The sequence below is a fragment of the Microcebus murinus genome, chromosome 12, assembly GCF_040939455.1.
Source record: "Microcebus murinus isolate Inina chromosome 12, M.murinus_Inina_mat1.0, whole genome shotgun sequence".
Taxonomy (NCBI): domain Eukaryota; kingdom Metazoa; phylum Chordata; class Mammalia; order Primates; family Cheirogaleidae; genus Microcebus; species Microcebus murinus.
Window position 1 is genome coordinate 80,581,717 of NC_134115.1, and position 27,419 is coordinate 80,609,135.

Below are 27,419 nucleotides of genomic sequence, written 5' to 3' on the forward strand. Positions count from 1 at the left end.
CTGGGTTCATGGTGATTTTTACTTTCTTCTGCATGTTACTTTTGTAGTTTTCCAGTTTTTCTGTTATGAGTATGTGTCTCTTACAATCAGAAATGAGCAACCGAAGGCATAAATATCAGTCGTCCTCCCCGCCCAGGGCTGTCTGAGCGTCACCTGTGGACACCAACCAGGCGGCCTCTGTGAGCAGCCTGTGTGCCCTGCCCTCCTGGTCCTGCAGGGCTGGCCCTCTAGCTGGGGGCAGAAGGACCCACAGTCCCCCAAGACCTCCCATGAGGATGTAACCTCATTGTGGCTGAAGACTCTACCCAAAAGGAAGCTTGAAGAGGAGGGAAAGTAACTAGAAACAAAAGATGTGGTTTCTAATGTCAGCTTCCACCGCCCCAAGCTTTGAGCAAGGCACCTGCTCTCTTAGGTCTTAGTTTCCTATTCTGTAAAAGGGGATTGAAGGGTGCCTGCCACACCTGGGAGGTTGTGAGGAGCCACTGACACAGGGGCTCTGCCTGCGTCTTGCCTCCCCCATCCTCAAGTCTCCTATGAGCGATGGAATATCAGGTCTTTGGTGCATTTAACGCAACTTTGTTGGAAGAGAAGTATCCAACGTTTTAAATCATTGTCTCATCCTGCTGTTAGCAGGCCAAGGGTTACCCAGCAGGTGGTGTGGGGAGAGCAGTGCCACATCTGGTTTCCAGCTCCTGACCTCGGGCGATCCGCCCGCCTCATCCTCCCAGAGTGGTAGGATTACAGGCGTGAGCCACCGCGCCGGCCTGCAGCGCCACATCTGATGCCATCTACACTCCAGCTCATCCTTCCTTTCCATTTCCCTCCACCATCCTGCCACAGAGACCCCGCCCGCAGGCAAGCCCGCTTCCTGTCTCCAAGTCTGTACTCTCCCTTGTCCCCCCATCTTCTGCATTTCAAAATATTTCCAGGCTTCGTTTAAATGCCACCTCTGCCATGAAGCCCTCCCTGCCCCACCCAACGGATCTGGGATTCTGCACTTTCTCTGAGCTTCTCTTACTTTCAGCCATAAAAATCTACTTACGGGCCTGTTTCCCCCACAGAACTAAAAGTTTCTTGAGGGCAGGGTGCACATCTTACCTTCCTTCTCCCCAGAGTCCATCTCAGCAGATGACACACACCGTGTCAGTAAAGCTTTGCTGAAAGAATGGATGCATCTCACACTGTTTGAAGAGAGTATGTGTCTCTTCCCATCAGAAAGGAGCAATTAAAGCTGTAGAGGGACAGGAGTCCCTTTTGTGGCTTATCCTACGAATCCCCCTTTAGCTCAGCACTCCGTGAGAAGGGATAGAGAGGTCATTGCTAGGACACCAGCTCCGAGGCAGAAGCCCCATAACTTGGTAGGCCAGATCTTTACCTGTTACATCCACCTGTCAAAGGGAAGCAAGTCAGTCTCCATTGCTGACATGCTATCAGCAGTGGGAACAAGAAAAGCAGCCCTGGCGTGTTTGCAGCCTGTCACGCACAGAAGATGCCATTGCATGTGCAAAGCGTTGGTGCTCCATCACTGCGGCGGGGCCTCCTGTGAACCCCATGAGCTGGGCTCCTCCTGGTTTTCGGATGAACAGGCTGAGGCACGAAGGGATGCCAGGTTTACAGCCGGGCTGGACCTCGGCTGTCTGACCTATTGAGCCTACTATGCCACGATGCTCCCTCACCTCCTTTGATCCTCCCAGATGCTGGGCTAGAGAGAACAGACAGGCCTGCTGGCCCATTTTGCAGAAGAAACCTTGAAGGTTTGAGGAGTGAAGTCTATTATAGCCTCAGCAAAGGGAAGAAAAGTAAGCTGTCAGGAAGGCTGCCACGGAGAGCAGCAGGAAGACTCAGGGTCTCTGGAACACTGGGTGAGGCCTCCAAGGTGAGAAGACAAGCGTGGGCCACCACCAGACTGTGACAGGGAGGCAGCGGTAACCAGGGCCTCTCTCTCCCCAGTCTCTCCCATGTGGCATCTCCTTTGAGGGCCGGAGAACCCAGTGTGGGAGGCAGGCTGGGGTGGGTCTCCCATTATAGGACAGAGAAGACAGGCCAAGGAGGACGTTCCTGCCAGCACGCTGGCCTCTGCTACCACCTGCAGAACTGGCGGCACCACCTCAAACTCAGCAATGGCCTTTTCAAACTTGGCTCGCTATGACCAACTCTCACAGCCAGGCACTTTGTGAAAAATCTAAAAGAGATTTTAAAAACTCTTTCTTTGGTTTTATACATAGACAAAGAACAACTTCTGCTCAGTGGCTCAGAAGCCTTGATCAGTCAACTGAGAGAGGTGAATATGGGATTAATGAGGTGACATGGGATTCTGGAAATGTGGGGCCTCCAGGCAAGGAAGTGGGAAGTTTATGCCCTTGGAGCTCACAGTGACCTGGTTTCACCTGGATGAGGCAGAGGGGTGTTTGGCTGGTGGAGGACAGGACGCAATGGCTGTGTGTGCTCCTGCATGTTGGTAAAGGTGAGCTGCCAGGCCTGGAGAGCAGGTGCCTTGTGGGCCAGCTCAGTCCACCTGGGGGTACTAAAGGTGGGTGAAGAACCCAGAGGGCATGAGGCTCCTGAGTGTTTCCAAAACCCCCTGCAGCCCTAGGCCTCACCTGGGCCACAAGACCTAGAATTAGCGACTTTCTGGGCTGGAAGGAGCCATAAAGTTCTTCAAATCCAACCCCCAATGTGATGCTCCAGTAGCTTTCTGAATTTGTTTGTTCACCTCCAGGGACAGGGAACTCAGTCCAGGCCTAGACAGACTGAATTCACATGGGCACGCTGGTCCTGGTTCTGCCCCTGGGCAGGAAGAGAGCGAGCCTGTTTCCAGTTCTCTGTGGTCCCTACAGAGGCCTCCCAGCCTGGTGGCTTCTCTGCTCGGGTCCTGTAGTTCTAGGCCTGGTGCCATTTTTTCCCCATCTTGGTCGAAGTCTGCCTCAATATTCAGGGCTGGCATGGCTCCCTGGCCTCCCAGTGTCATGTGGTTGGTGAGGAAGGGAATAGTTCTGCCCACCTCCTTCTGGACCCTTTCCTTTGTGTGCCCAGCTCCATGTCCTGCCATCCTCAGGTGAGGGCCAGCCCTGATCAACCCAACAGTCCTGCTCAGATCATGCTAGCCCTGGCCCATCCTTGTGCCCTGGGTTCTTGGGCGCCAAGAGCAGGACATCACAGTCATCTTGCTAAGCCCCCAGTCTGAGCTGGTGTTCCCTCAGGAGCCAACCCTCCCATCCTAAGCACTGGTCTCCACAATGCACTTGAGAAACATGGTGTCATCCTTCACATAGGCGTGCTTGGGCGACTGCAGCTTGTTGAGGGGGAAGAAGAGGGGGCAGCCGCTGGCCACATTGGTTTCACTCTGGGGCCGCTGGAAGGACGCTGAGCTCAGGTCAGGCCGGAAGGCATCAATGGCGTGCTCACGGTTGTTCTGGTCGAGCAGCATGAAGGTGACCTGCAGGGCAGGGACAGGCAGGAGATCAGGCCCCAGGCAGCAGCACGATGGCAGGTAGGCCCATGTTGGGCTCTGAGCCGGGCTCTGTGCCTGCTGCCTGTGGGGCCCCTTTGACCCTTAGCCCAGTCCGATTAGGAGTGAAAGAAACCATGTAAGGATTGCCCCTGGCGGATGGCAAGAACTCAGCAGCCGGAGCACCTGAAATTCCAAGCAGGCTCCAGGGCTGGCCTATGACTGAGATCAGATGTTCCTTCCTGCTAGTGACAGGAGTCTGTTGCCTCAGACGAGTTTGATCGGCTGTTGGGGGCTGAAGGAGGGAACAAGGCACTGACAAGGCCGCTGGACTCTATAACTCTCCCTCTGGCTCGGAAATTTTTGATCATCAACTACAGCTGGAACCTTCTGTGGCAAGGCAGAAGGGCAAGGGCAGGCCCCAGGCTCTTTTATAAAGCCTTTTTTCTATCAGCCCCACTGGAAGTGAGTTTTCCCTCCACGCAGTACTGCTATGGCTTGAGATTGTCCCCATCTAAATTTGTGTTGAAATTTGATTCAATGTAGCTGTGTTGGGAGGCAGGGCCTAGTGGGAGGTGTTTGGGCCAGGAGTGAGGATCCCATATGAATGGCTCAGTGCCCTTCTCCAAGTAGTGAGTGAGTTCTCACTCTGCCGAGACTGGATTAGTTCTGGAAATGGGATTACTTCCCTTAAGAGTGGGTTGCTAGAACTCTAGAACTCAGGTTCTACCTCTTTGCACGTGTCACCTTCCCTTTGGCCTTTTCCACCATGTTACGAACAGCATGAAAATCCTTGCCAGAAGCCAAGGCCATCTCTTTAAACTTCCCAGTCTGCAGGAGCACGAGCTAAATAAATCTCTTCTTTATAAATTACTCAGCCTCAGGTATTCTGTTATGGCAATATAAGACAGACCAAGAAAAATACCATACCACCTTTGGAGAATTTTCTTATAGAAACCAATATGTAATGTTTCTCTTATAATTAATCTATATGTATCTCATCTCCTTTTAGAGCGGGAACAGTATCTGACTTTTGAATCACACACAGTGCTACACATAATAGGTTTGTCTTAATAAGTATTGACAAATGAATTAATGAATAAATCAGTGAATTAAATTCCTGACTTTCTACTGCCAAGGAAGGAGGCCTGCGAAGGAGGGGCTATCGGTCAGTGCCCTGAAACATTATGGAGCTTCTGGTTTACACAGCACAGATACAGACACCCCAAGAAGCGGATTGTCTAAAAGTGACATGAACCCTCTTCCCTGGCACATTCCCCTGAAACACCCACCAGGACCCCGAAATGTCTTCCCATCACCTACTGACGCAGTTCTTAAACTTGGCTGCACGTTAGAATCCCCTGGGGAGGCTTAAAAATCCTGGTGCTCAGGCCTTAACACCTACTGGGCTGTGACCCTGTCATTGGTATTTAAGACATCTCCCCAGCACCTTTGGGAACCGCTGGGTAGTGGGGACCACTGACTCACACCCAGGCCACGGTGGCACGCTCACCCCACCCTACACCACCCCACCTGTGTCCCCACCCCAGCTGAGGTCTGTGTTCTTGGCACCTCCCCCTCATGCGATGCTGCTGTTCACCTGCAGGGACTGCCTAGCCTCCCCCAGCACTCCCCTTTAAAGACTGTTAATATACTTTATTTTTTAGAGCAGTTTTAGCAAAACTGAGTAGAAAATACAGATTTCCCACATACCCCTGTCCTACACATCTGTCAACCTCCCTACCAGCTGGTACTTTGTTACAATGGATGAACCTACATTGACACATCTTTATCACCCGAAGTCCATAGTTTACATTAGGGTTCACTCTTGATGCTGCACATTCTATGGGTTTTGACAAATGTATAATGACATGTACTCACCATTATATTAATAGTATCATAGGAGTACTTTCATTACCCTAAAATTCCTCCATGCTCCACCTGTTCATCCCTCCCTGCCCCTTGGCCTTGGCAATCACTACTCTTTTTTCTGTCTCCATAGTTTTGCCTTTCCCAGAATGTCATGTAGTTGGAACCATACAATATATGGTCTTTTCAAGTTGGCTTCTTTCACTTAGTAATATGTGTCTAAGGTTCATCCGTGTCTTTTCAAGGCTTGATAGGTCGTTTCTTTTTAGCACTGAATGATATTTCCTTGTCTGGATGTACCAGACATGCACCTACTGAAGGGCATCTTGGTTGCTTCCCAGTTTGGGCAATTACAGATAAAGCTGCCACAAACAACTGTGTGCAGGTTTTTGTGTGGATGTAGTTTTCAACTCCTTTGGGTAAACAGCAAGCAGTGTGACTGCTAGACTGTGTGGTAGGAGTACGTTTAGTTTTGTTAGAAACGGCCATACTGTCTTTCAAAGTGACTGAACTACTGTGCATTCCCACCAGAAATGGACAGGAGCTCCTGCTGCTCCACCTCGTCCCAGCATTTGTTGTCAGTGTTCTGGATTATAGCCACTTTCATAGGCGTGTATTTGGTATCTGCCTCTTTCCCCTTTTTCTGGAAATCCTGCCAGTTCAGGCCAGCCTCATAGCACCTCCAGGCACTTTCTGTATTCCCCATACCATGCGAATAGGTGGTTTCTATAGAACCTTCAGGAGTGCTCCGTTCCAGACATTTTAGCTCCTGGACTCCCGGAGCTGGAGAGAGCTTTGGCTACTAGAGCTGAAGTCAGCTTCTTCTTTTATAAAAGGGGAAACTGACAGTGCAGAGAGGTGGGGGACTTGCCCAGGCCATGTGGCCAGTTCATGCCTGAACCAGGACTAGGCCCCAGGCTCCCATACTCCCCCCACAGCACTCCCATCAGCCCCTGCTCAAACCTTGTTCCGGAAAGGCCACGGCAGCAGAGCGTCGTACTCCCCTCTCATGATCACGATGAAGAGCGACAGGTGGGTCCTCTTTCCCGTTCCGTCCCCATTCAGGTACAGTCGCAGGCACAGCTTGTAGCCGTACTTGGCAGTGTAGAAAGCTGAAACACACAGGCAGCTGGGGAGTGCTGGACTTTGCAGATGAGGGAACAGGGACCCCGTGGTTAGGCATGCCCCAGGTCAGTGGCTCAAAACTAAGACAGCTGGGGCTAGAGCCCAGCATTTTTCTTGATTAGCGTGTCAAAGAGGAACAGGCTCTTGGAGATCATCTAGTCCCGTGGTTGCCAACTGGCCATCCAAATCACAGACTGCCAGGCCCCACCCTCAGAATTTCTGACTCAGTAGCACTGGGGTGAGACTGAGGATGTGCATTTCTAACAAGTTTGCTGGGGACACCAATGCTGCTGGCCTGGGGACCACACTTTCAGAAACCCTGATCTAAGCAACCTGCATTTTACAGTCTGAAAACTGAGCCCAGTAAAAGGAAGTGGCTGGTCTCCATCTCACAGTGTGTTGGGGGCAGAGACAGGATTAGGGGCCAGGCAGCCTGCTTCCTGCCTCTCAACACCAGTTTCTTTCTGCTGCCCTAGGCCAACTGGTTGGACTCTTCTGGAGGCTGGGGGTGTGTGGGGTGACTCACAGTTCTGCCAGCCGCCCTCGGCAAAGGCCCCTGAGGGCTGAGTCATCCCTGGTGGAGAAGCACAGAGACCCATGGGCTCTCCCCTTGGGCAGCTGAAAGGGCCACTCCATCCGAGTGTGGGTTCCAGCTACTGACACCCTCCTGCACACAGCCCTTCTGGGAGGGGCTGGGTGGGGACGGGGGTGGGCAGGAAGGGGTGGAGGTGGGACAGGCTGGCAGCCTGACTCATCTCTGCCTGTTATGTTTTGGTAGAACAGGAAGCCCTAGGCACTGCTTGCTTCCTCCCTCTTTGGAAAGAATTGAGGAAAGAAGGTCTGCGTATGGGGCGCATGGCCGCCCTATGAAGAAGGGCTGTCCCAACAGAGTGGGATGAGCACTGCTCCTACAGGGAAGAGGCCCCAGCCCTGCTCTGAGGTGCAGGGCAAACTCTGCTGCCTCATTTCATGCACAAATATATGCACTGGTATATTAACAGACATCAGTTAGTTAAGAGAAACATTTACTAAGTAATCACTTTATGCGAGACATTGTGCCCAGCCCAGGGGCCCCAGAAATAAGAGCTGCCCCAGTTTACACAATACTTATCTGTGCGCTTCCCACAATCGCACACAAATGTACATGTGTTTTACTCAGTTCCCTACTTGACCGCTGGCTCCCTGAGGGCCAGGGTCCCCAGGTGTTCCCCTGTGAAGACCACCATCTGCGTCCCTCTCATCTGCATGAGCTCTGGCTCACAGCACACCTTCTTTCACACCCCACGTCCACAGGAAGCAGATAACAGTTTTCATTCCTATTTGCAGGATATGACTGACACCCAGGGAGGGAAAATGGCCTGCCCAGGCCACCGATGTACGTGGCTGAGAGCCACCCGTCAGAGCATGCGTGGTTCACCCACCACCCTCAGTGTCCCAGCACAGTTCCTGACTGTGGTAGGTGGCCTGAGTGGACACCAGCGTAACTTGACACAGCCCGGCTGTCAGAGTTGGCTGTTTTCACTGCTCGTTTCCTGGGCTCCGTGGGGCCTGCCTCCCCCAGCTGGTCCCTGTGCTCCTGGGAGGTGTTACCTGGGGAGAAAAGGCTGACAGTCCTGCCACAGGCTGACTCGTGGCACCGCCTGGTGACGTTGGTGATCTTCCACAGGAAGGTGCCATCAAAGGATGCCTCCTCCATGAGGCGCAGGCTCTGCTCCAGCTTGCCTAGGACCTGGTCTTTCTCGGCCAGCGTCTGCTGCAACTCCACCACCTGCAGGGAAGCCCATTCAGCCAGGGACACCAGAACCCAGCTTGAGGATGAGGTGGGGATGGCGGGATACGGGGATGGATCTGCCCCAAATATGCTTTCCTTGACCACACCCACTCAGGCACATTTGTCTGCATTTGCACGAGCCGCTTCCTGCCTGGAGTTCCTTTACCTTCCTTCTCCACTGGCCAACTCCTATTCATCCATTAGGAATCTGGCTCATATGTGCCTTCCTCTGGGAAGCCTTCAACCACTGTCCTAGTTCAGCTGGTCACTCTCATCTATGTTCTCACAGAGCCCGTATAATGTTTTATGAGACAGATTTTTCCCTGCCTTTCCTACCAGATGGTCTCCTCCACTGAGGGCTGGGCCCATGCTCATTTTATCTTTGTGACCATGCCTGGCATAGTGCCTGGCATATAAAAGTATAGCCAGGAAGTTTGTTGGTGAAGCAAGAGTTACATAAATAAAAGCTTTACTCAGTCACTCGAACCCAGTGCCTAGACCTTCTATTAATGGTAAGTTTCCCCTATGAAATTTGAAAGAATGCAAATTTATTCTCGGGTATGCTAAGGTAGGGAAGCCAGAAATAGAAGCGAGTGTGCTTAAAGAAAATCTAATCCTTAATTTTACTGAGGGGGAAGCTGAGGTCCTGAGAGGGAAAGTGAGTTGCTCAGACCTACACAGGAAGTTACTGGTGGAGCTGGACCTGAAATCCAGGCCTAACTCGGTGTGAGACGATGTTGTGAGGCTGCTCAGAAAAAGCAACGTGAGAATGGTGACTGGCTACGTTAAGAAAGGTATAAGCTCTGCAATCAGCCAAAAGAAAGAAGTAAATGGCATCTAAAAGAGGAACTCAAATTGTCCCTCTTTGCAGATGACATTATCTTATATTTGGAAAAACCAAAAGACTCCACCAAAAAACTCTTAAGAGCTGATAAACAAATTTAGTAAAGTTGCAGGATACAAACATTAACATGTAAAAATAAGTAGCATTTCTACATAAAATAGCTGAAAATGAAATCAAGAAGGCAATCTCATTTACAATAGCTTCAAAATAAATCTTAGGAATTAATTTAACCAAGGAGGTGAAAGACCTCTATAAGGAAAACAACAAAACACTGATGAAAGAAATTGAAATGAAAGAAATTGAAAGAGGATACAAATAAATGAAAAGACATCGCATGCTCATGAATTGGAAGAATTAAATATCATTAAAATGACTATACTGGCAAAAACAATATGCAGATTCAATGTAATCCCTATCAAAACATCAATATTGGCGAGGTGTAGTGGCTCATGCCTGTAATCCCAGTGGTTTGGAAGGCTGAGGAAGGAGGATTGCTTGAGACCAGGAATTCAAGACCACCCTGGGCAATATAGCAAGGCCCCAACTCTACAAAAAATAGACAAATCACCTGGGCATGGTGGCATGCACCTATAGTCCCAGCTACTTGAGAGGCAGAGGCAGGTGCCAAGAACATACACTGGGGCTGGGGAAAGAACACCCTCTTCAATAAATGGTGCTGGGAAAATTGGATATCTGTATGCCGAAGAATGAATCTGTACCCCTACTGCTCCCCATATACAAAAATCAACTCAAGATTAATTAAAGACTTAAACATTAAAGACTTAATTAAAGACTTAAACAGACCTGAAAGTATAAAACTACTTAAAGAAAACATAAGGAAAATACTCCAGGACATAGATCTTGGCACAGATTTTATGGCTAAGACCTCAAAAGCACAAACAACTAAAACAAAAACAGACAAATGGGACTGTATTAAACTAAAAAGCTTCTGCACAGCAAAGGAAACAATCAATAGAGTGAAGAGACAACCTGTTAAATGGGAGAAGATATTTACAAAATATTCATTTGGCAAGGGACTAATATCCTGAAAATATAAGGAACTCAAATAACTCAACAATAAAAAACCAAATAAGCTGATTAAAAAGTAGGCAAAGGACATGAATAGATAATTTCCAACAGAAGATATACAAATGGCCAACAGGTATATGAAAAATGTTCAACATCACTAATCATCAGGAAAATGCAAATCACAACCACGACGAGATCATCTTACCTCAGTTAGAATGGCTATTATTAAAAAGACAAAAAATAACAGGTGCTGGCAAGGATGTGAAGAAAAGGGAACTCTTTTTTTTAGAAACAGAGTCTCACTCTGTCACCAGGCTAGAGTGCAGTGGCCTGATCGTAGCTCATGGCAGCCTCCAACTCCTGGGTTCAAGTGAACCTCTTGCCTCAGCCTCCCAAGTAGCTAGGACCATAGGCATGTGCCACCATGACTGACTAATTTTTAAATTTTTTTTGTAGAGATGGGGTCATACCATATTGCCCAAGTTGGTCTCAAACTCCTGGTCTCAAGTCATCCTCCTGCCTCGGCCTCCCAGAGTGCTAGGATTACAGGCGTGAGCCACCGTGCCGGCCTGAAATCAGTATACCAAAGGGATACCTGCACCTGCATGTTTATTGTAGCACTATTCACAATAGCAAAGATATGGAATCAACCAAAGTGTCCACTGAGACATGAATGGATAAATAAAATGTGCCAAGTTTTTCCACCAAGCTGATGCTTAAAGAACCAAAAGCAAAAAGAAAATGTTGCATGCATACACAATGGAATACTACTCAGCCACAAAAAAGAATGAAATCTTGTCATTTGCAACAACATGGGTGGAACTGGAGGTCATTCTGTAAAGTGACATAACCCAGGCTCAGAAAGACAAATATCGCATGTTCTCACTCATATGTGGGAGCTAAAAAAGTTGATTTCATAAAGATAGACAGTAGAATGATAGATACTACAGGCTGGGGAGGGAGGGTGGGTGGGAGAGGATGAAGAGACATAGGTTAACAGGTACAAACATCCATTTAGATATTATAAAAGCTATAAGTTCTATCACTTGATAGCAGATTGTGGTGACTATAGTTAACAATGTATTTTATATATCAAAATAACTAGAAGAGAGGACTTGAATTGTTCCCAACACATAGAAATGATAAATACTCAAAGCAATGGACATCTAAATACCCCAACTTGATCAGTACACATTCTATGCATGTAACAAAATATCACATGTATCATAAATATGTAAAATATTAATATGTATCAAAAAAACTAAAAAAGAAAAAGAAAGGCATAAGCTCTGGAATAAAGGAGAGGACAGTCCTGTTGGACCAAGAATTCTCGGATAAGTGGATTATCTGTGGAGTCAGTCTGGGAACACACTCCGAGCATATAGAATCCTTTAGAGACTAAGCCAGAGCATAAGAGGACAACATAAAACAACGTGCTCTGATGAAGGGGTGAAGGCACTGGGGAGTTTAGCCTGAAGAAGGAAATCTCAGGTAGGATATGACCACTGACTATCCCTCTCTGAAGGGCCACAGGGACTAGAAGGCAGATTTGTTTTATAGGCCCTGAGGGGCAGGGCCAGGAACAAAGCAGAGAAGACAGAGAGAGGCTGGTTTTAGCTTGGCCTAAGGAAGAACTTGGCTAACAGTGAAAAATGTCCCACAACAGAACGAGCTACCCAGCAAGGGGGTGTCCTATCACAGGAGAAGTTCAAGCAAAGGAACAAAAGCACTGGTTGGGGGCGTCTGCCCCTTGATTATAGCTTCTGACTCGGTGCTCTTCCTGGAAGGTCCTGGGATACAGGGGAGGTATGTTTTGATGGGGGAGGGGCTGCTCTGAATAGGCTGAACGATTAGGAGGAAGGCTTGTCCACTGCTCTGGAGACAGGATGAGACTCCCTAAGCCAGCTTTGGAGGCAAAACTGCTTCCCACACTCACCCTCTGTTCCAAGCTCAGGATGCGCTCTCGGTCCAGCTGGCTCTGGTGGATGGAGGCGGCCAGGGCCATGTGGGAGGCCTCCACCTCCTTGTTGAGGACGGCGACAATGTTCTCAAACACACGTAGCTTTCCTTCCAGCTCAGCCAGGAGTTTCTCCTTCATGAAGTGCTGCAGGGCCAGCTCCTCCTGACTCTCAGAGCAGGGTGCCCGGTAGCAGTCCACCTCCAGGTCCCCCGTCACCTCCACGGCTGCCTGTAGCTGCAGGTCTGACAGGTTCTGCTCCAGGGCCATGGGCCCAAACCCTAGGCCAGAGCCCAGCTGGGCCTTCCACTGTTTCATGAACCCCAGCAGCAGGTTTAGGTGGGAGGCTTGGGAAGTGACCTCATGCTCCTGCATGGATTGTGGACTCCCCTGTCAAGAGAATGGGTCTGCTCAGTGAAAACAGAGGTGGAGGGAGGACCAGGGAGAAGTGGAGAGCCCTGTCATCAAAGGTCACCAAGCACTGGAAATCCATTCACCCAGCAAAGGGGAAGTGGCTTTCTGTATACTGGGAGGGATTCAGGAGGAGGACCCTGACATCAGCCATGACCAGGATGAGCCACATGCATCTCACTCATTCTCTAGAGCAACGATCCTGCCCTGCCCTTGAGCAAAATGTTGGATCAGGACCATGGAGAGAGGCATGGGGGGGGGGTCACATCAGTGACGTTACACCAATGCTTAGGTGAGACATTAAGAAGAACTTCCCTGAGTACTGTGATGATGTAATAGTGCGAATTACTGCTTGAGAAAGTCGTTAGTATGAGGAATGTCTAGAGGAGTTGCTTCATGTTATGGGAAAATTCTGGCAGGGCTGGAGTGGGGAGGCACAGAGGCCTGGAGCTGTCGTGGACAGATCTTTCTTACACACAGATACTTACCTTGAAGGAGCAGCCAACACCTGCAAAGGGGCACCCAACTCCAGCCTCATCCATCTCAGGGTGAACCTGAAAATAATAACCATGTCACTGGATGTTATGGGGATCCCTGTGGCCACCCTTAGGGCTCTCTGCAATGCACCAGGATCCATGAAGTCAGGAGCTGGACTGGGCCACATGACTTCGCACATGCTGTTCCTTCTGCCTGGCTGATTCTTTTCTACCCTTTGAGCCTCATCCCTTCTCTGACCTTCCTTCAAAACAGGACCAGGACCCCTGCTGTGATCCTGGGCAGCGCTGCTCTTTCTCCATTCTATATAATTCATACTCTATTATCATTGTTCACTCGTTGGTTGCCCCTGCTGATCTGAGGGCTCTTTGAGGGTCATGGCTGTGTCGTTAGTGCTGAGGGTGGTGCCTGGCACAGAGGAGACACTCAGAGCATGCTGGCTGCATGAATGAGTGCTTCCATCCTCCTGAAGTCCCTGAGGACTCCCCTTCTCACAGTGCCCACCTGCATCCCTCCCTGGCCATCTGTCCTTGACTGAGGTGTGCCTGCCTTGCCCGGCTTTCCCTTCCAGATGACACACAGCCCGAAGGCAGGGACATAGGAGGGTCTTAATATTAATGGCAACTTGACATGACCATCATCCTATTTAGGTCTGAAGGGTTTGCCAAATGCTTTCATAATTCTGTCATAATGCTGTCATAATTCTTCCTTGGGCTCACTGCAACACTGTGGGGAAGATGGGGTAGGGTTCCCTGCCCCCCTTATTTTACTGATGAAGAAACAGAGGGTCACAGAGGGGAAGGTATTTGCCCAAGGAGGCAGGGCTAGGGAGCAGCACAGCCCCAGGACTCCGCCCACACTGCATCTCTCTCTCTCATCAAGAATAAGCCCATGGTAGGGGGAGAATAAGCCCACAGGAGAGGAGAGAAATTTTTTTTCAAAATATATACAGTCATCTGTCACTTAACGACAGGGATATGTTCTGAGAAAGGCACCATTAGGCAACTTCGTCATTATGTGAACATCACAGAGTGTACTTACACAAACCTAGATGGTAGTACCTTCTAGGTACATGTGGCCTTCTAGGTCTTTAAGTGCAGCCTTTGGACTGAATCCAAATTTTACAGAACAAATCCTTTTATTAAAAGGGGTAGAACAGAGAAAGATGAAGCTTCTCTTGCCTCCTTTGGTGCTTAAAAAAAACAATCTTGAAATCAGAAGGCTACAGGTTCCTCATCTTTAGACAGCTTACTATACACCTAGGCTGCTATATGGTATAATCTATTGCTCCTAGGCTACAAACTTGTACAGCATGTTATTGTCCTGAATACTGTAGACAATTGTAGCACAATGGTAAGTATCTGTATATCTAAATAACAGAAAAGGTTCCACAAAAATATGGTATTATAAGCTTATGGGGCCACCTCATATATATTTGGTCCATTGTTGACTGAAATAATTGCTGTGTGATCTTGACTGTATCTGCAAAAGGGCTGGTATCCAGAATCTATAAAGAACTCTTACAACCCAATAATAAGAAGACAAAAAAGAACTAATAAAAATGAGCAAAATACTTAAAAGTTACTTCACAAAAGGAGATCCATGAATGACAAAAAAGATGCTCAACATCACTAGTGTTCAGTTCTCTGATCACTAGTCATCAGAGAAATGTAAATGCCACTAGCCACAATAAAACAACACTACCCACTCACTAAAATGGTTAAAGAAAATTTTTTTTTGAAACACAGTCTCACTCTGTTGCCTGGGCTACAGTGCCGTGATATCAACCTAGCTCACAGCAACCTCAAACTCCTGGGCTCAAGTGATCCTACTGCCTCAGCCTCCTGAGTAGCTGGGACAACAGGCATGTGCCACCATGCCCAGCTAATTTTTTCTATATATTTTAGTTGGCCAATTAATTTCTTCCTATTTTTAGTAGAGATGGGGTCTTGCTCTTGCTCAGGCTGGTTTCAAACTCCTGACCTTGAACGATCCTCCCACCTTGGCCGCCCGGAGTGCTAGGATTACAGGCGTGAGCCACCGTACCCTTAGAATGGTTAAAATTAAAAAGAGTGACAATACCAAGTTTTGGTGAGGATGTGGAGTAGTGAGAACCCTCATATGTTGCTGGTGGGAATGCAAAATGGTACAGACACTTTGGGAAAATCTATAGAAGTATATTATAAAGTTAAACCATATTTATAAAATAACTTACTTATAAACAATACTTACAAAGTTACCATACAATTCACACATTCCACTCCTAGGAATTTACCCAAGAGAAAGTAAAACATATGTCCACACAAAGACGTGTATGTGAATGTTCATAGCAGCTTTATTCATAATAGCTCAAACTAGAAGCAACTCAAATGTCACTCACTGGTGAATGGATAAACAATTTTTGGTATATCTATACTATGGAACACTACTCAGCAATCAAATGGAATTAAATACTAATATAAATGATAACATGGATGAACCTCAAAAACATTACGCTAAATGAAACAAGCCAAACACAAAAGACTATATACTAGTAGATTCCATTCTTATGAGATGGTAGAAAAGGCAAAACTGTAGTGACAGAAAGTAGATCAGAGGTTGCCTGGGGCTGTGAGTAAGAGGGACTGGCTGCGCAGGGACAGGAAGTAGCTTTATCTGCAGCAGAAATGCTGGCATCTTGACTGTAGTGAGCACACCATGACGTACACTCACCAGACTATACACTTAACATGAGTGAATTTTATTGCATGTAAATAATATCTTGATTTTACAAGAGCTTTTTTTTTTTTTTTCTTTTTAAAGAATAATCTCCTAAGGCCATGTGAAAGGGGATTCAAATGAAAGGAGGGGGAGAGAGGTCTTTGGGCTGAGCAAATACTAACCCATACTAGTTATTATTCTTTAAAAGTAAAATAAGCAGAGAGCTGCGGGCTTAATGAGTACAGTTGGTTTGGGACACAGAGCACAGCTCAGCAAAGAGCCACCCCCTCGCCCTGGGCTTCAGGGACAATTTGTTCCCAACAAAGAATAGAAAACAGATGTTTTATGGGGGGTAGGCAGAGGGTGGCCCTGGAAGGGAGACTACACTGGCTTTGAGAAGTCTGTGGTGACAAAGTATCTCCCAACACGTAGCTTTTGGCTTGTGGGGATGATGGAGGGCCTGATGCCAGGTGTGGACCCAGTTTCTGGGTGAAAGGACTTGGGGGTAACCTCTCAGGCCCTGAAACTCCCCAAGAGTCCATGATTTAAATCCTCTGTGGTTCTACGGGTGGAAACTTAAAGTGAGAGTCATAAGGGATAGAAAGTGAAAATGACCAAGCTCGGAGTCACCCCGCAGGTGGAGGGGGTCTGTTCTCAGGCAGCTGAGCCTTCCTGGTGTTGTGTGAGCAGTGAAAGCCCACGGCAGGGGGTAGAATGCTGTGTGGATATACAGGTTATCCTTCTATGAGGTCTGTGCAGGTGTCAACTGTGACCTTGAATGGCTGCTGGAGGGAGGGCAAGTGACTCGAGAGGCCTTCAGAGGCCATGGTGGTCAGCCAGGCTGCCTTAAGCCCCGTCTTCAGTCACTCCTTCCTCAGATATATGGAGATTCAGGGTGTGGGCTCTGGAGACAGCCTATGGGGTTCATGGCCCATGTCTGTCACTTCACGTACTAGCCGTGTGGCCCTGGGAGAGTTATTAACCTCTCCATGTTGCAGTCTTCTGTGAGGATAATAACAGTGCCCCTCCTTAGAGAGTTATAGTGAGGATTAAATGAGATAATCCAATAAGTTCTGGTATTATTATCTATTGCTGCTGTAACAAAATATCACTGACCTAATGGCTTAAAACAACGCAACTTTATTATCAACAGTTCTGGAGATCAGATGTTCAACAGCAAAATGTCAGCAGGACTGTGTTCCTCCCAGAGGCCCTAGGGGAGAATTTGCTCCCTTGATTTTTCCAGCTTCTAGTGGCTGCCTGCGCTCATTGGCTTGTGGCCCCTTCTGCCATCTTCAGAGCCAGCAGTAGAGCATCTTCCAGTCTCCCTGCCTTATCTTGTCCCCCTCTTATGAGGACCCATGCAGATAATCCAGGGTAATCTCCCCTTCTCAGTTTCCCTAAGTTAATCGTGTCTGCAGCGTCTCTTTGCCACTGTTATGGGCCTAGTGTCCCCCAACCCAAACACATATATTGAAGTCCTCACCCCTAGTATCTCAGAATGTAGAGACAGGATCTTTGAAGAGCTGATTAAGTTAAAATTGAGGTCATTAGGGGTGGGCCCTAATCCAGTGTGACTGGTGTCCTTATAGGAGGAGGAAATTTGGACATGAAGGACCATGTGAAGACATGGGGAGAAGATGGCCATCTATTAATACAAACCAGGGAGAAAAGCCTTAGAAGAAACCACCCCTGCCAATACCTTGTCTTGGAATTCTAGTCTCCAAAACTGTGAAGAAATAAATTTCTGTTGTTTATACCATCCAGTCTGTGTACTTTTTTTTTGAGACAGGTCTTGCTCTGTTGCCTGAGCTAGAGTGCAGTGGCATCATCATACCTCAAGTGATCCTCCTGTCTCAGCCTCCCGAGTAGCTGGGACTACAGGCACCTGCCATTGTACCCGGCCTGCTCTGTGTACTGTTATGGCAGCTCTAGCACACAAAGCCATGTGAGGTGACATAGTTACAGGTTCTGGGGATTCAGTTACGAACATCTCTGGAGGACACCATTCTGCCTAACACAGTGTTCAGCAAATGTTAGTGATTAGTAGTGGTATTTCTATTAGTATTATTATTCCTATGGATTAAGCACTGCCCATTGGGACCTCGCCCCCACGCCCCAGTGGCTGTCATATACATGCATCTCATTTCATCCTCACATCTCAAACTCTTAATAACTAATTCTATAAAACTCCATTTTCCCCATTAGATTTCCTTGAGGAGGTAAGAAGCATCCCTAAATGTTTAAGTCCCTAAAACATCTTCTCTTACACAGGACTAAAGCATTTTTGAATGTTTTCTCATAGGATCTTTGCAACAATCCTTTGAGGCAGGGGGGCTGGATCAGTTTTACCTTAATACTGGCAGAGAAACCAAGTGAGTGGCCTGACTGGGGTCACATCAAGCTTGCAAGCCAAGGAGCTGAGCAATTCTGGGTCTTCTCTGCCATAGTTATGAGCCATGCAAAGGCTTGCTGCTTTCCTGGCTCTTGTGCAGGCACCATCACTTTGGATCCTCACAGCCACAAGGCAGAGGTCGGGCTTTCAGGTTCTGAGATATATGTAGGTGAGGCAGCTGAAGCTCAGGGATGGTCAAGGACTTGCGGGAGGTGGCAGGGCAAGGCAAGGTGGAGCTCAGGCTCCTTCCTCCCCACCACAGAGTCCCTGCCTTGACCAAAGGGTAGCCTCACCTGACGGCCAGGAACCAAAAGGAAGGAGAAGGAATCAGGCTTGGGTTGCAGAAGAAGAACAGGGGATCTGTCCTGGGCCAACCATGGTGTATGTCTGGTGCCACAGTGGCCCTTGTGTGCATGGCCTCGCTGCTTGCAAATTGCTAAAAATAAAATTCACAGTGGAATTTCCGCTGAGGAGGAAATAGAAACACAGAAAACAGATTCCCAGCCCTGAGGGAACACATGCTCTTCTGTCTGGGTCCGAGAAGTCTCTGGGTGTGTGGTGTTCCCGGCCACCCCAGCTACCCAGGACCTTTGTGGTGGGGTCACAGTGGGCCCTGGCAGGGGCCCCCCATTCAGAGACCTGGGGGCCTCTGAGCATGTGTGTTAAGAGGGGGTCAGGAGCATGAGTGCTGCCTCTGTGCAGCCGCCATGCGGAACAAAGAGGGTCTGAGCATGCCAGGCACTGCCCACCCTGCTGGGCTGGGCTCAGAGGCCAGCTGAGATTTTGCATGCCCAGGGGCTGTTTCTGCTCGAGCCTCAGCTACAGCTGAGGAGGGTTCCCTACAGTGACAGGGGTAACTTGGTCAGTGTGCTGCTGTCTGCCAGCTCCTGCCCTCCTCTGTAACTGGACCAGTTTCTTCTCTGTCAACCTCTGCCCAGCTTAACTGCCACCTCCTCTGGGAAGCCCTGCCTGAATCTCCTGGTCTTGCCCATTCCTGCTTTTCCACAGCACTTAGTGGATTCTAGCACTTAAGGCTGATAGTGTTATGTAAACATGCATAAAACATTTGGGGGGTGATCCCCCATGTGGAGGTAGCACAGAGAAGAGGCCACCAGCCTAGTTGGCAGGAGTTGGAGCCTGGCTTTGACTCCCGTTTGCTATGTGATTTTGAGCCAGGGACACCTCGTCATGGAGCCTATCCGATAACTGTCCAGAAAGTAACCAGCCACGTATCCATTCTCGTTATGTTAACAATGGCTGGATACTTTTCAGACAGACCTTGTACACCTATCAGTAAAATAGGGATTTCACCACCACCTAGCACATAGGATGTCATGGGATTGGTGAGATTACAGATGCAAACTGCCAAGTTCAGAAGTGTAAGGGTTTGGGGTTCATTTCCAGGTACCATGCTTCAAGAGACACAGATGAGTGAGAGCACATTTACCCCAAATCCACGGAGACCAGGCACAGACTCAAGATGGATGTGGTCAGTGTCTTTCCACAGAGGCAGGACTGACTCGGGAGACAGGAGGCTGACTTGCCTTTTATGGCCTCAAGGGAGACAGACTGCAGCTTAGCACCACTAAAGAGAAAAACGCTGCAATAGTCATAGCCCTCCAAGGTGGGGTGCTTGTTTCCGGGAGTCATGGATATTCTGTTATTGGAAGGACATGGACCCACATGGCGGGACTCCAGTACAGAGTGGGAACTAGGCTGGACATCTTAGACTCCTGTCATTTTCTGATTCTAGAAAAAGCCAGGGCATTATTGTGAGCCATTGGCATCAGATGCCAGCTTACCTTTGGCCTTCTTGAATGGGCCTCATGGGGAAGAGAAGAGGGTGAGAAAACAATCCCATTTGCAGGTACCTGGCAGACAGGACTGAATGTTATTTTCCTGCCACTGGTCCGCTACTTCAATGTCAAAGGAAGATCATTCTAGGCAAGAACCAGTCTCTAACTAGGTCAGTATTCATCCTTTAATACCTGCCTTTTGTATTGGATCTGTTCTCTGGGCACTTCTTAGGGAGATATTAATCTAATGAAGTCAGAGGACAAGGACAAACTGATAAGCAGATGGCACAGAGAGTGTTTGTAGGGATGGGTGCCTCTGGGCTTAGCTCAGTGGGTGTCCAGCCTCCGCCGTGCCTCCCTTTTCCCGGGGTGCTCCAGACACACAAAGTAGGAATCACCACGTATGCAAAGTGGTGACTTATCACCAGCTGCTTTCCTTTGGTCAAAAGTCCCCCAAAGTCCCCTTCAGGGGCAGGAGCCAGAGGAGTCCCTGGTCCTTCCCCTCGTGGCTTTGTGCAGGTGATGACACCACTGACTCACCCCTGCCCCAGCTTTCCACTGGGCTGTGGTGTTGGCTGCACATGCGGGGGCAGCCAGCAGGGACGGGGATGACGATTCTTGGATCTGCCTGTGTTCAAGAGGCCTTTGCCCCCAGATGTAGCAGCACCCACTCCCAACCCACAGCCTGCTAGGGCACCTGTAATTCCACCATTAGAGTCCCTTCATTTCGTTCAAGGCAGCAAGCTTCAAACTGTGCGCTGCAGGTTCCTGGGAGTCCCCAGAGTCGCTCAGGGGCTGGGATAGGAGAAAGAAACAGGGTAACTAGGAGGACAGGGCTCCGGGCTTCCCTTCCATCAGAGCACTTCTACTTTCATCTGATTTCACTTTAATAAAGATGAAAAAATTAAAGCCACTAGAGTAAGATATAATAAAATGTCCTAATCTATATTATCTAAGATTTGTACAATACATGCCTATTAATTTTGTTAAGAGGAAAGAATAAAACAGGATATATGCAATAGTCCTGGAGCATGCAAGCAGGTAGGGCCTTAGCAAGCATCCTGTCCACCCCTCCCTTGTGCAGGAGGGGTACAGGGGCCCACAGAGCATTGAGTCTGCTCTTGTCTCACGCCCAGTCCACTAAGACAGCCAAACAGGGAGGCACAGGAAGTTACTCCATGATCGGTGTATCATATCAACTCATACCATGTTGTAGAGTGTAAAGTTCTAGCAAAATGCACTTGATGCTTATTATTATTCCCTGAGGGCCTGGTGGCGGAGGGGCTTGCCGAGAAGGAGATGGGAAACCCTTTAAACTGGCTGCTCGTAGGGCAGAAAATTCCCCCAAACTCTCTGAATGAGAGGACCAGGCTGGAAAAGGGAAAAGGTGTGGCCTCACCTGCCTGTGGTCCAATGGGTGGGAGGGAGAGCGGCCCTGGCAGCATTGACACCACAGTCTGGACATCACAGATTCTGGAAAGACTCTGAAGAGCCAACTTAACTTCTTAATTTTACAGATGGAGCAACGTGGCAATCGCCTCCAGCTATGCAGCAAACTACACAGAACCATCCCTGAACACCAGGCTCCTGCTGCAAGTAAAGAACTTGGGCTGAAAGGTCCCTATGTATCATTCTGTCTTTGATTTTGTTCAATCATTTAAAAACATAAAAAGCATTCTTAGCTCATAGGCTGTACAAAAACAGGTTGTGAATCAGATTTGACCCAAGAGTTGTAGTTTGTGGACATTTGTCCTAGACCGTTGTTACCCTAAATCTATCACAGACTGGCCAGGTGGCTTTGGGCAAAATGTTTCTCCACTATGAACATCATCAGTCTCCTCACCACATATAAAGCGAATTCAGTCCTGACTCAAGACAAGAAGGGAAATGCCTGCCAGAGGCCAAGTGGGAAGCAGCCCACTTGGCTTAACCTAGAAAAATCAAGAAAATGGACAAATACTCTTTCCTGGATGTGCCAACATACCTTCTCCTGAGTCAGAAGGCTTCCTGGGCTTACAGGGTGGAGGTCATCCCCTCTGCATTTGGGACAGATCCGATCCTCACTGTTCCTGGGGAAATGTGAACAGATCCCTGAGTAAGGCACTACAATGCCCTGGTACCATTCACTCTCCTGACAGCTCGAGAAGCCCAGACTTTGCCCAGCATGGCAACTGACATCAAGGATCACGTGGGTCCACCATCCCGGACCCACCATTCCCAAACCTCAAAATGCACTGAACATCCCATGTTTTTCCTGAAGTTTTCCTGGGCAGCCAGACTTGGCCCATACTGACGGGAAACTATTATAGCCCTTACTTGCCCCACTTAGTGTGAATATTTATATGTTTCATTGCAGAAACCTTAATGAGCCTGATCATAGGTGCTACCCCACTCTCCGCCAGAAGAATTACATAATGCACTGATTTGCTTTTCTAAAAAACAGTCTGAATTTCCAAACACATCTGACCCCCGGGGTTTAGGCAAGGGACTATGGACGTGTAACTATGTTTGCTTTTCTCAGCATTCTCTATTTGGTTTTGGTCTCTTATTTTTAGTAATTACAGATGGTCATAGCCTATTAGAACAAGAAGTGGCCTCAGAGACATCTAGCCTGGAGGTTCTTAATCAGGAGTGGGTGTCAGATTCTGACTGGGGTGACACATGTGTTTTTACAAAGCTCCCAAGTGCTTCTGACCCACAGTGAGAGCTACTGACCCAGCCCATTTTATAGGCGAGGGAAATGAGGACCCAGGGGGCATGTAGACCTGCCAAGGTAGGGTGAGACTGGAGCTGGGCTGGGCAGAAGCTCTTCAGGCCTCAGGCCTCAGGCCCCTCCGACCTCCAGCTGGCTTCCTCCCCTTCCTCTGCCAGGTTTTGGAAGAATGCAGGGAAACAAGGAGACCCGACACCAAAGCCTGAGATGAGCCCCGAACATCAGCTTGATGGTAAAAACAGTCAAGCTTTGCTCCTCCACCCCCTGACAGCTCTCCACTGCCATGACCTCTCCTCCCTCTTCTCACAGCCCCCCTTTGTCACCACATTTGAACTTCCCACTCGCCTGATTCAGTGTCCCCACCTTCTTAAGCTGTAAAACCCCAAACAAAAGGTCAACATGTGAGGCAGCTTAAGTGCATATTTGCCAGGAAACTGGCCTGGGGTAAGCTGATCTAATCTCTCTAATAGGATATTATTAATAGTACTCACCTCTCTAGGCTGTTCTGAGATTACTCAGCACACAGTAGGTGCATAATAGCTGCTCAAAGAAGGATGTTAATAATAGTATTGGTCTCATACCTTTCTGGGTTATTAATATCTTAAATATAAATACATATATATATATATATATATTTTTTTTTAGACAGAGTCTCACTCTGTTGCCCTGGCTAGAGTGCCATGGCATCATCATAGCTCACAGCAACCTCCAACTCCTGGGCTCAAGCAATCCTACTTCCTCAGCCTCCCAAGTATCTGGGACTACAGGCATGCGCCACCATGCCCAGCTAATTTTTTTCTATATATTTTTAGTTGTCCAGCTAATTTCTTTCTATTTTTAGTAGAATTGGGGTCTCGCTCTTGCTCAGGCTGGTCTTGAACTCCTGACCTCAAATGATCCACCTGCCTCGGCCTCCCAGAGTGCTAGAATTACAGGCGTGAGCCACCATGCCTGGCCTATATACATATGTGTTTTGTCTATATCTATTAATATATATATACCTTTGTCCCCTTTAAAAGGATTCCCAGCAAATAGTATAAAGCGAGAGGCAATATTGTGGAAGGATATATATTTGTATAACAGTTTGGCATTTACCAAGGGGTTTATATTTGTTATCATATGAAATTGTTTTATTATTATTGATTGGGCCAATCTATTGACAATTCTGTGAGGGAGAAAATAGCTTTACAGGTAAGAAAGTTGTGGATTCAGACATCAGCAGCTTGCACCTGACCACACAGTAAGTAAAAAGCCCAGCTGGGCCTAGAGGCTCTTCCTTGCAGAGCCTGGCCTTGTGCTGTGAGAGTTGACATCTTTCTGTGGCTGCTTCTCCTTCCGCCAACAGCCATAGGGGCAGTGTCAGGGAGAGTGAGGAAAGGTGTGGAAACTGAGGTCCAGAGAGGTGAAGTCACCGGCCCAGTCACCTGCTTTCCTCACCCTCGCCTCTCATCAGGCACCACTCCCTGCCGCCCCCCACCTCCCCGCACTGTCTTCCCGTCCACCCTTTGCTCCTCTGTCTCCTCACCTCAGGTTCTCAGAGAGACAAGCCGTGCAGCAGAGAGCCCTGGGCTCTGTTGGGTCCTGGCAGGCGGTGGGGGGACACCCAAAGGGAAACTCATTCTCATCAGGGGCTGGGCGGGGGCTGCCGGCTGAGCTGGAGGCCATCCCAGGGTCCCAGGCTGGCCAGAGGGCCCGTCTGAGCTCTTCCAGGGCAGGGGACCAGCCCCGTGGAGTCTGTGATGACAGGAGAGGTGGGTCCTGGTCTGGGCCTCCCTCTCTGGTGAGCAGGACTTTCTGATGAGTTTATCTTCTCTCTGGCTTGTGTGGTTCAACGTCACAGCTGAGTCACAGCAGGGATGGGGCAGGAATTACCCTTTGTGGTGAAAAAAATCCCCTGGATGGTGACTGAAGGCTTCAGGAGTGTCCAGTCATTTTTTAGAGTGAGAAAAAGCAAGAAAGGGAGTCAGAGAAAAAGAACCGTGTCACATACTTTCAGGAAGCACAGTTAGAGTTCCCCTGTCTGAGAGTTTGGGGCTTCCACCGGCTTCCTCTGCCTCCTACCTGGGCACATCAGAGGAGAGGGCCACTGCTGGCCACTTGTCTGTGTTCCCTGGTTCCTTTGAGCACCCTGGAGCTCTCCATGGGGGTGCTCACCTTCCTGGTAGAAATCCCCAGGGTCCTGGAAGCAGGTCCAAAAATTCAAGTTCTAGTGCTTTTTTTGCTCTGCCCTGTCCAACATCTGGGTGACCTCAGGTAAAAGTCACTTCCTCACAGTGGGTCTTGATTACCCCATCTGTAACAACAAAAAAAAGGAGTTGCAACAGGTGATCTCTGGGCGCTAAGGTTTTGGGACCCCACAGCAAAGGCAACCAGAGGCAGCAGGAAAGCCTGTGATGACCCGACTCCCGTAGCATTCGGCATCGGTCCTGGTGATGACACAGGGCCCTCCCCTCTTTTGAAGTCCAAGGCCTTGGGACCACAGACTCCTCAGGGCCCTCCCCCACACCCACTCAGGAAGTCATAGGTGGCTACATACTCGGTTCAGGCGCCACCACTTCCCTGCCCTGAGGAGAACAAAGCGCTCAACAAATACAAGACCAGGGCAGCTGGTGTCAGCAGCCAAGCGGGATCTGTTAATAGATCCACTTTTGCAGGGAAACTGAGCTGTGGGAATAATGGCTCTTGGCATGTCTGCTGTGTGCTGGGCAACATTTTTTCTCCAAATCCTTACAACAACCTGCTGGGAATTCTGCAGCCGTGTATAGGCTCAGAGAAGCAAGATGCCTGGTTCAAAGACACACAGCTTCTAATGAGTTCATACCAGGCCTGGGATTCATTCAGCCCCTCCCCTCTGGGCTGTGGGGCTCTAAGCTCTGTGTTCCTCCACCTACACAAGAGAGACACAAGGGAGCTTAGTAGAATCTTCAGAGCCCAGGATGGAGATCAGAGTATCCCACTTATCTCTCCTATCAAATGGAGAAGATGTCCCTGCACATCTGTCCTGCTGGGCTGCTACAGGGGCTTTGAAAACTTTCACAGTGGTTTCAAATCATGCATTTTGAGGTCAGACAGATCTGAGTTGCGATCCTGGGTCCACCATTTACTAGCTGTGGGTCCTGGGACATTGTCCTTCACTTCTCTGAACCTCAGTTTCTGCATCTGTAAAATGGGACAATACCTACTTCACCCAACTGTTGTGATGACTTAATGAAATTATAGGTTAAAGTGTGGCATGCTGTGTAGCCCAAGTGAAGCACCCCAAAGGCTTTGACATTTTACTCAGATGTTGGCCACAGCCACAGCCCTCCAGTTCCTCAAAATCAGGGGAAAGGGTTAAAACGGTAAATTATGCTTTTATAGTGTTTTCATATCTATGAACTTTACTTGAACTTCACAGGTGGGCCAGGAAGGTCAGACATTGCCAAATGACCCTAAATTCAACCGTCCATCTTCCCTGGTATGACACGAAGGCTGCCAGGCACGGCTGGCAAAGAGGGCACAGAACCCCCGCCGCTGCAGTGTAAACCGGGAACTCTAGCCTCCCAGCAAATCCTGAGGCCTGCTTCAACACTATCAGAAAGTCACTCCCTTAACTGTACACCCTGAATCTGCAAACTGTCCTGCATGTCTGTCTATCTGTTTCCTCCTTCCCCTGATTTGGCATAGGAGAGGCACCCAAGACTTACCCCCATCCTCTGGGTCCCTTTCTCTCTAGTCTCTTTTCTCTCCCCTCTGTCTTCAATGCCTTCCTCTATACCTGCTCCTTCCCATCAGCATCAAAATATGCTCAAGCAGCTCTAATAATAAAAGTGGAAAACAATAGGTACTACTTTATTGTGCTGTGTTAAGTAATTTTACAGGCATCATCTCATCTAATTTTCACATGAATCCTATGAAATGGGTATTAGCATCATCATCCCCATTTTACAGATGAGGGAACTGAGGCACAGAGAGGTTAAGTGACTTAAGGTTTTACAGCCAGTGAACCCAGAGCCTGTGCTCTAACCACACAGGCTTTAAAACACTTCACCCTCATCCCAAATTCTTCTTCCATCTACTCTCTCACTTAACAGTGGCGTTTCTAGAAAAGATCGTCTAGGCAGGTGCTTGAATCTTCGGGGAATCCTCTCCCCAGGGTTATAAATGTCAAGTTTGCCAAACACCCTGGGCTGGTCCCAGTTTCTATCCAACTAGCCCTCAGGCCAGCACCTGACCTGGCTCTTAGCCCTTCCTTCAGGGATCTCTCTCTTTCCCAGGCTTCCCGCACCCGGGGCGGGGTGGGGGGGCATTCCCCCCCTGCATCTCTGGCTGCTCTGTATTCATCTTCTTGACCGCCTCTCCTCTTCCACTCTGAACCTGCCTCGGCCCCATCTCCGTGGCTCCACCCGCGGGGGTCCACACGCGCGGGGTCTCTCTGCGCGGCATGCTCTCATCTCCCCAGGCTCCCACTCGTCCTTCGGGCGCACCAGCCGGCGTCCCCACTTTCCCTGGGAAGCCCGGCTTTGCGATCCCTCGCGCCCGCCGGCGCCAGCACAGACCCTGGCCTCCCGGCCCCAGATGCCCTGTTGCCTGTCTGTGCCCCCAAGTCTGTCTGCGCGCCCCACACCCACCCCCGAGGGCAGGTGACTGTCGTCTCCCCACCGCCACATCTCCAGTGGTGCGGCAACTCTGGGAGCAGCGCGGCGCCCGCCAGCGCCTGCTCGAGGCTGAATGTGCCCCGGGGGTCCGGGGCGCCCGCAGGAAGGGCTGGGGCAGTGCCCGAGCCGGCTCTGCAGCCGCGATCGCAGGTCCCGGGAGGCCTGGGGGAGCCCGGGCCGGAGCGTGCGGGAGCCGGGGCGGGGCGGGCGGGGTTGCAGGGCGACCAAC

The 27,419-nt window shown here is 49.1% G+C and overlaps 1 protein-coding gene across 4 annotated transcripts; it reads right to left on the reverse strand.

The window, feature by feature from the left end:
- TRAF1 (TNF receptor associated factor 1) lies at positions 1–27,416 on the reverse strand. Of its 4 annotated transcripts, none has more exons than XM_020289460.2 (9): positions 27,164–27,416; positions 24,708–24,846; positions 24,079–24,465; positions 21,825–21,909; positions 12,943–13,008; positions 12,023–12,433; positions 8,033–8,210; positions 6,281–6,429; positions 1–3,436 (listed from the first exon to the last, which is right to left on the reverse strand). In XM_020289460.2, exons 3-9 carry the CDS (start codon positions 24,216–24,218, stop codon positions 3,218–3,220), a joined length of 1,248 nt encoding a protein of 415 aa, XP_020145049.2. In that variant the 5' UTR covers positions 24,219–24,465; positions 24,708–24,846; positions 27,164–27,416; the 3' UTR covers positions 1–3,217. The 4 variants fall into 4 exon arrangements, with proteins under 4 accessions (XP_020145049.2, XP_020145048.2, XP_012627154.2 ...); XM_020289459.2 differs by having other exon boundaries at positions 24,615–24,846; XM_012771700.2 differs by having other exon boundaries at positions 24,079–24,846; positions 27,195–27,416.
- Positions 27,417–27,419: the final 3 nt, after the last annotated feature.

Excerpts from the sequence above, each read along its gene's own strand:
- TRAF1 (XM_012771700.2), bottom strand. The coding sequence starts at position 24,218 with ATGGCCTCCAGCTCAGCCGGCAGCCCCCGCCCAGCCCCTGATGAGAAT. Across the intron at positions 13,009-21,824 it reads GCCTTCTGACTCAGGAGAAG|GTTCACCCTGAGATGGATGA; the intron begins GTATGTTGGCAC and ends TATTATTTTCAG. Across the intron at positions 12,434-12,942 it reads GTGTTGGCTGCTCCTTCAAG|GGGAGTCCACAATCCATGCA; the intron begins GTAAGTATCTGT and ends TTCTCTTGACAG.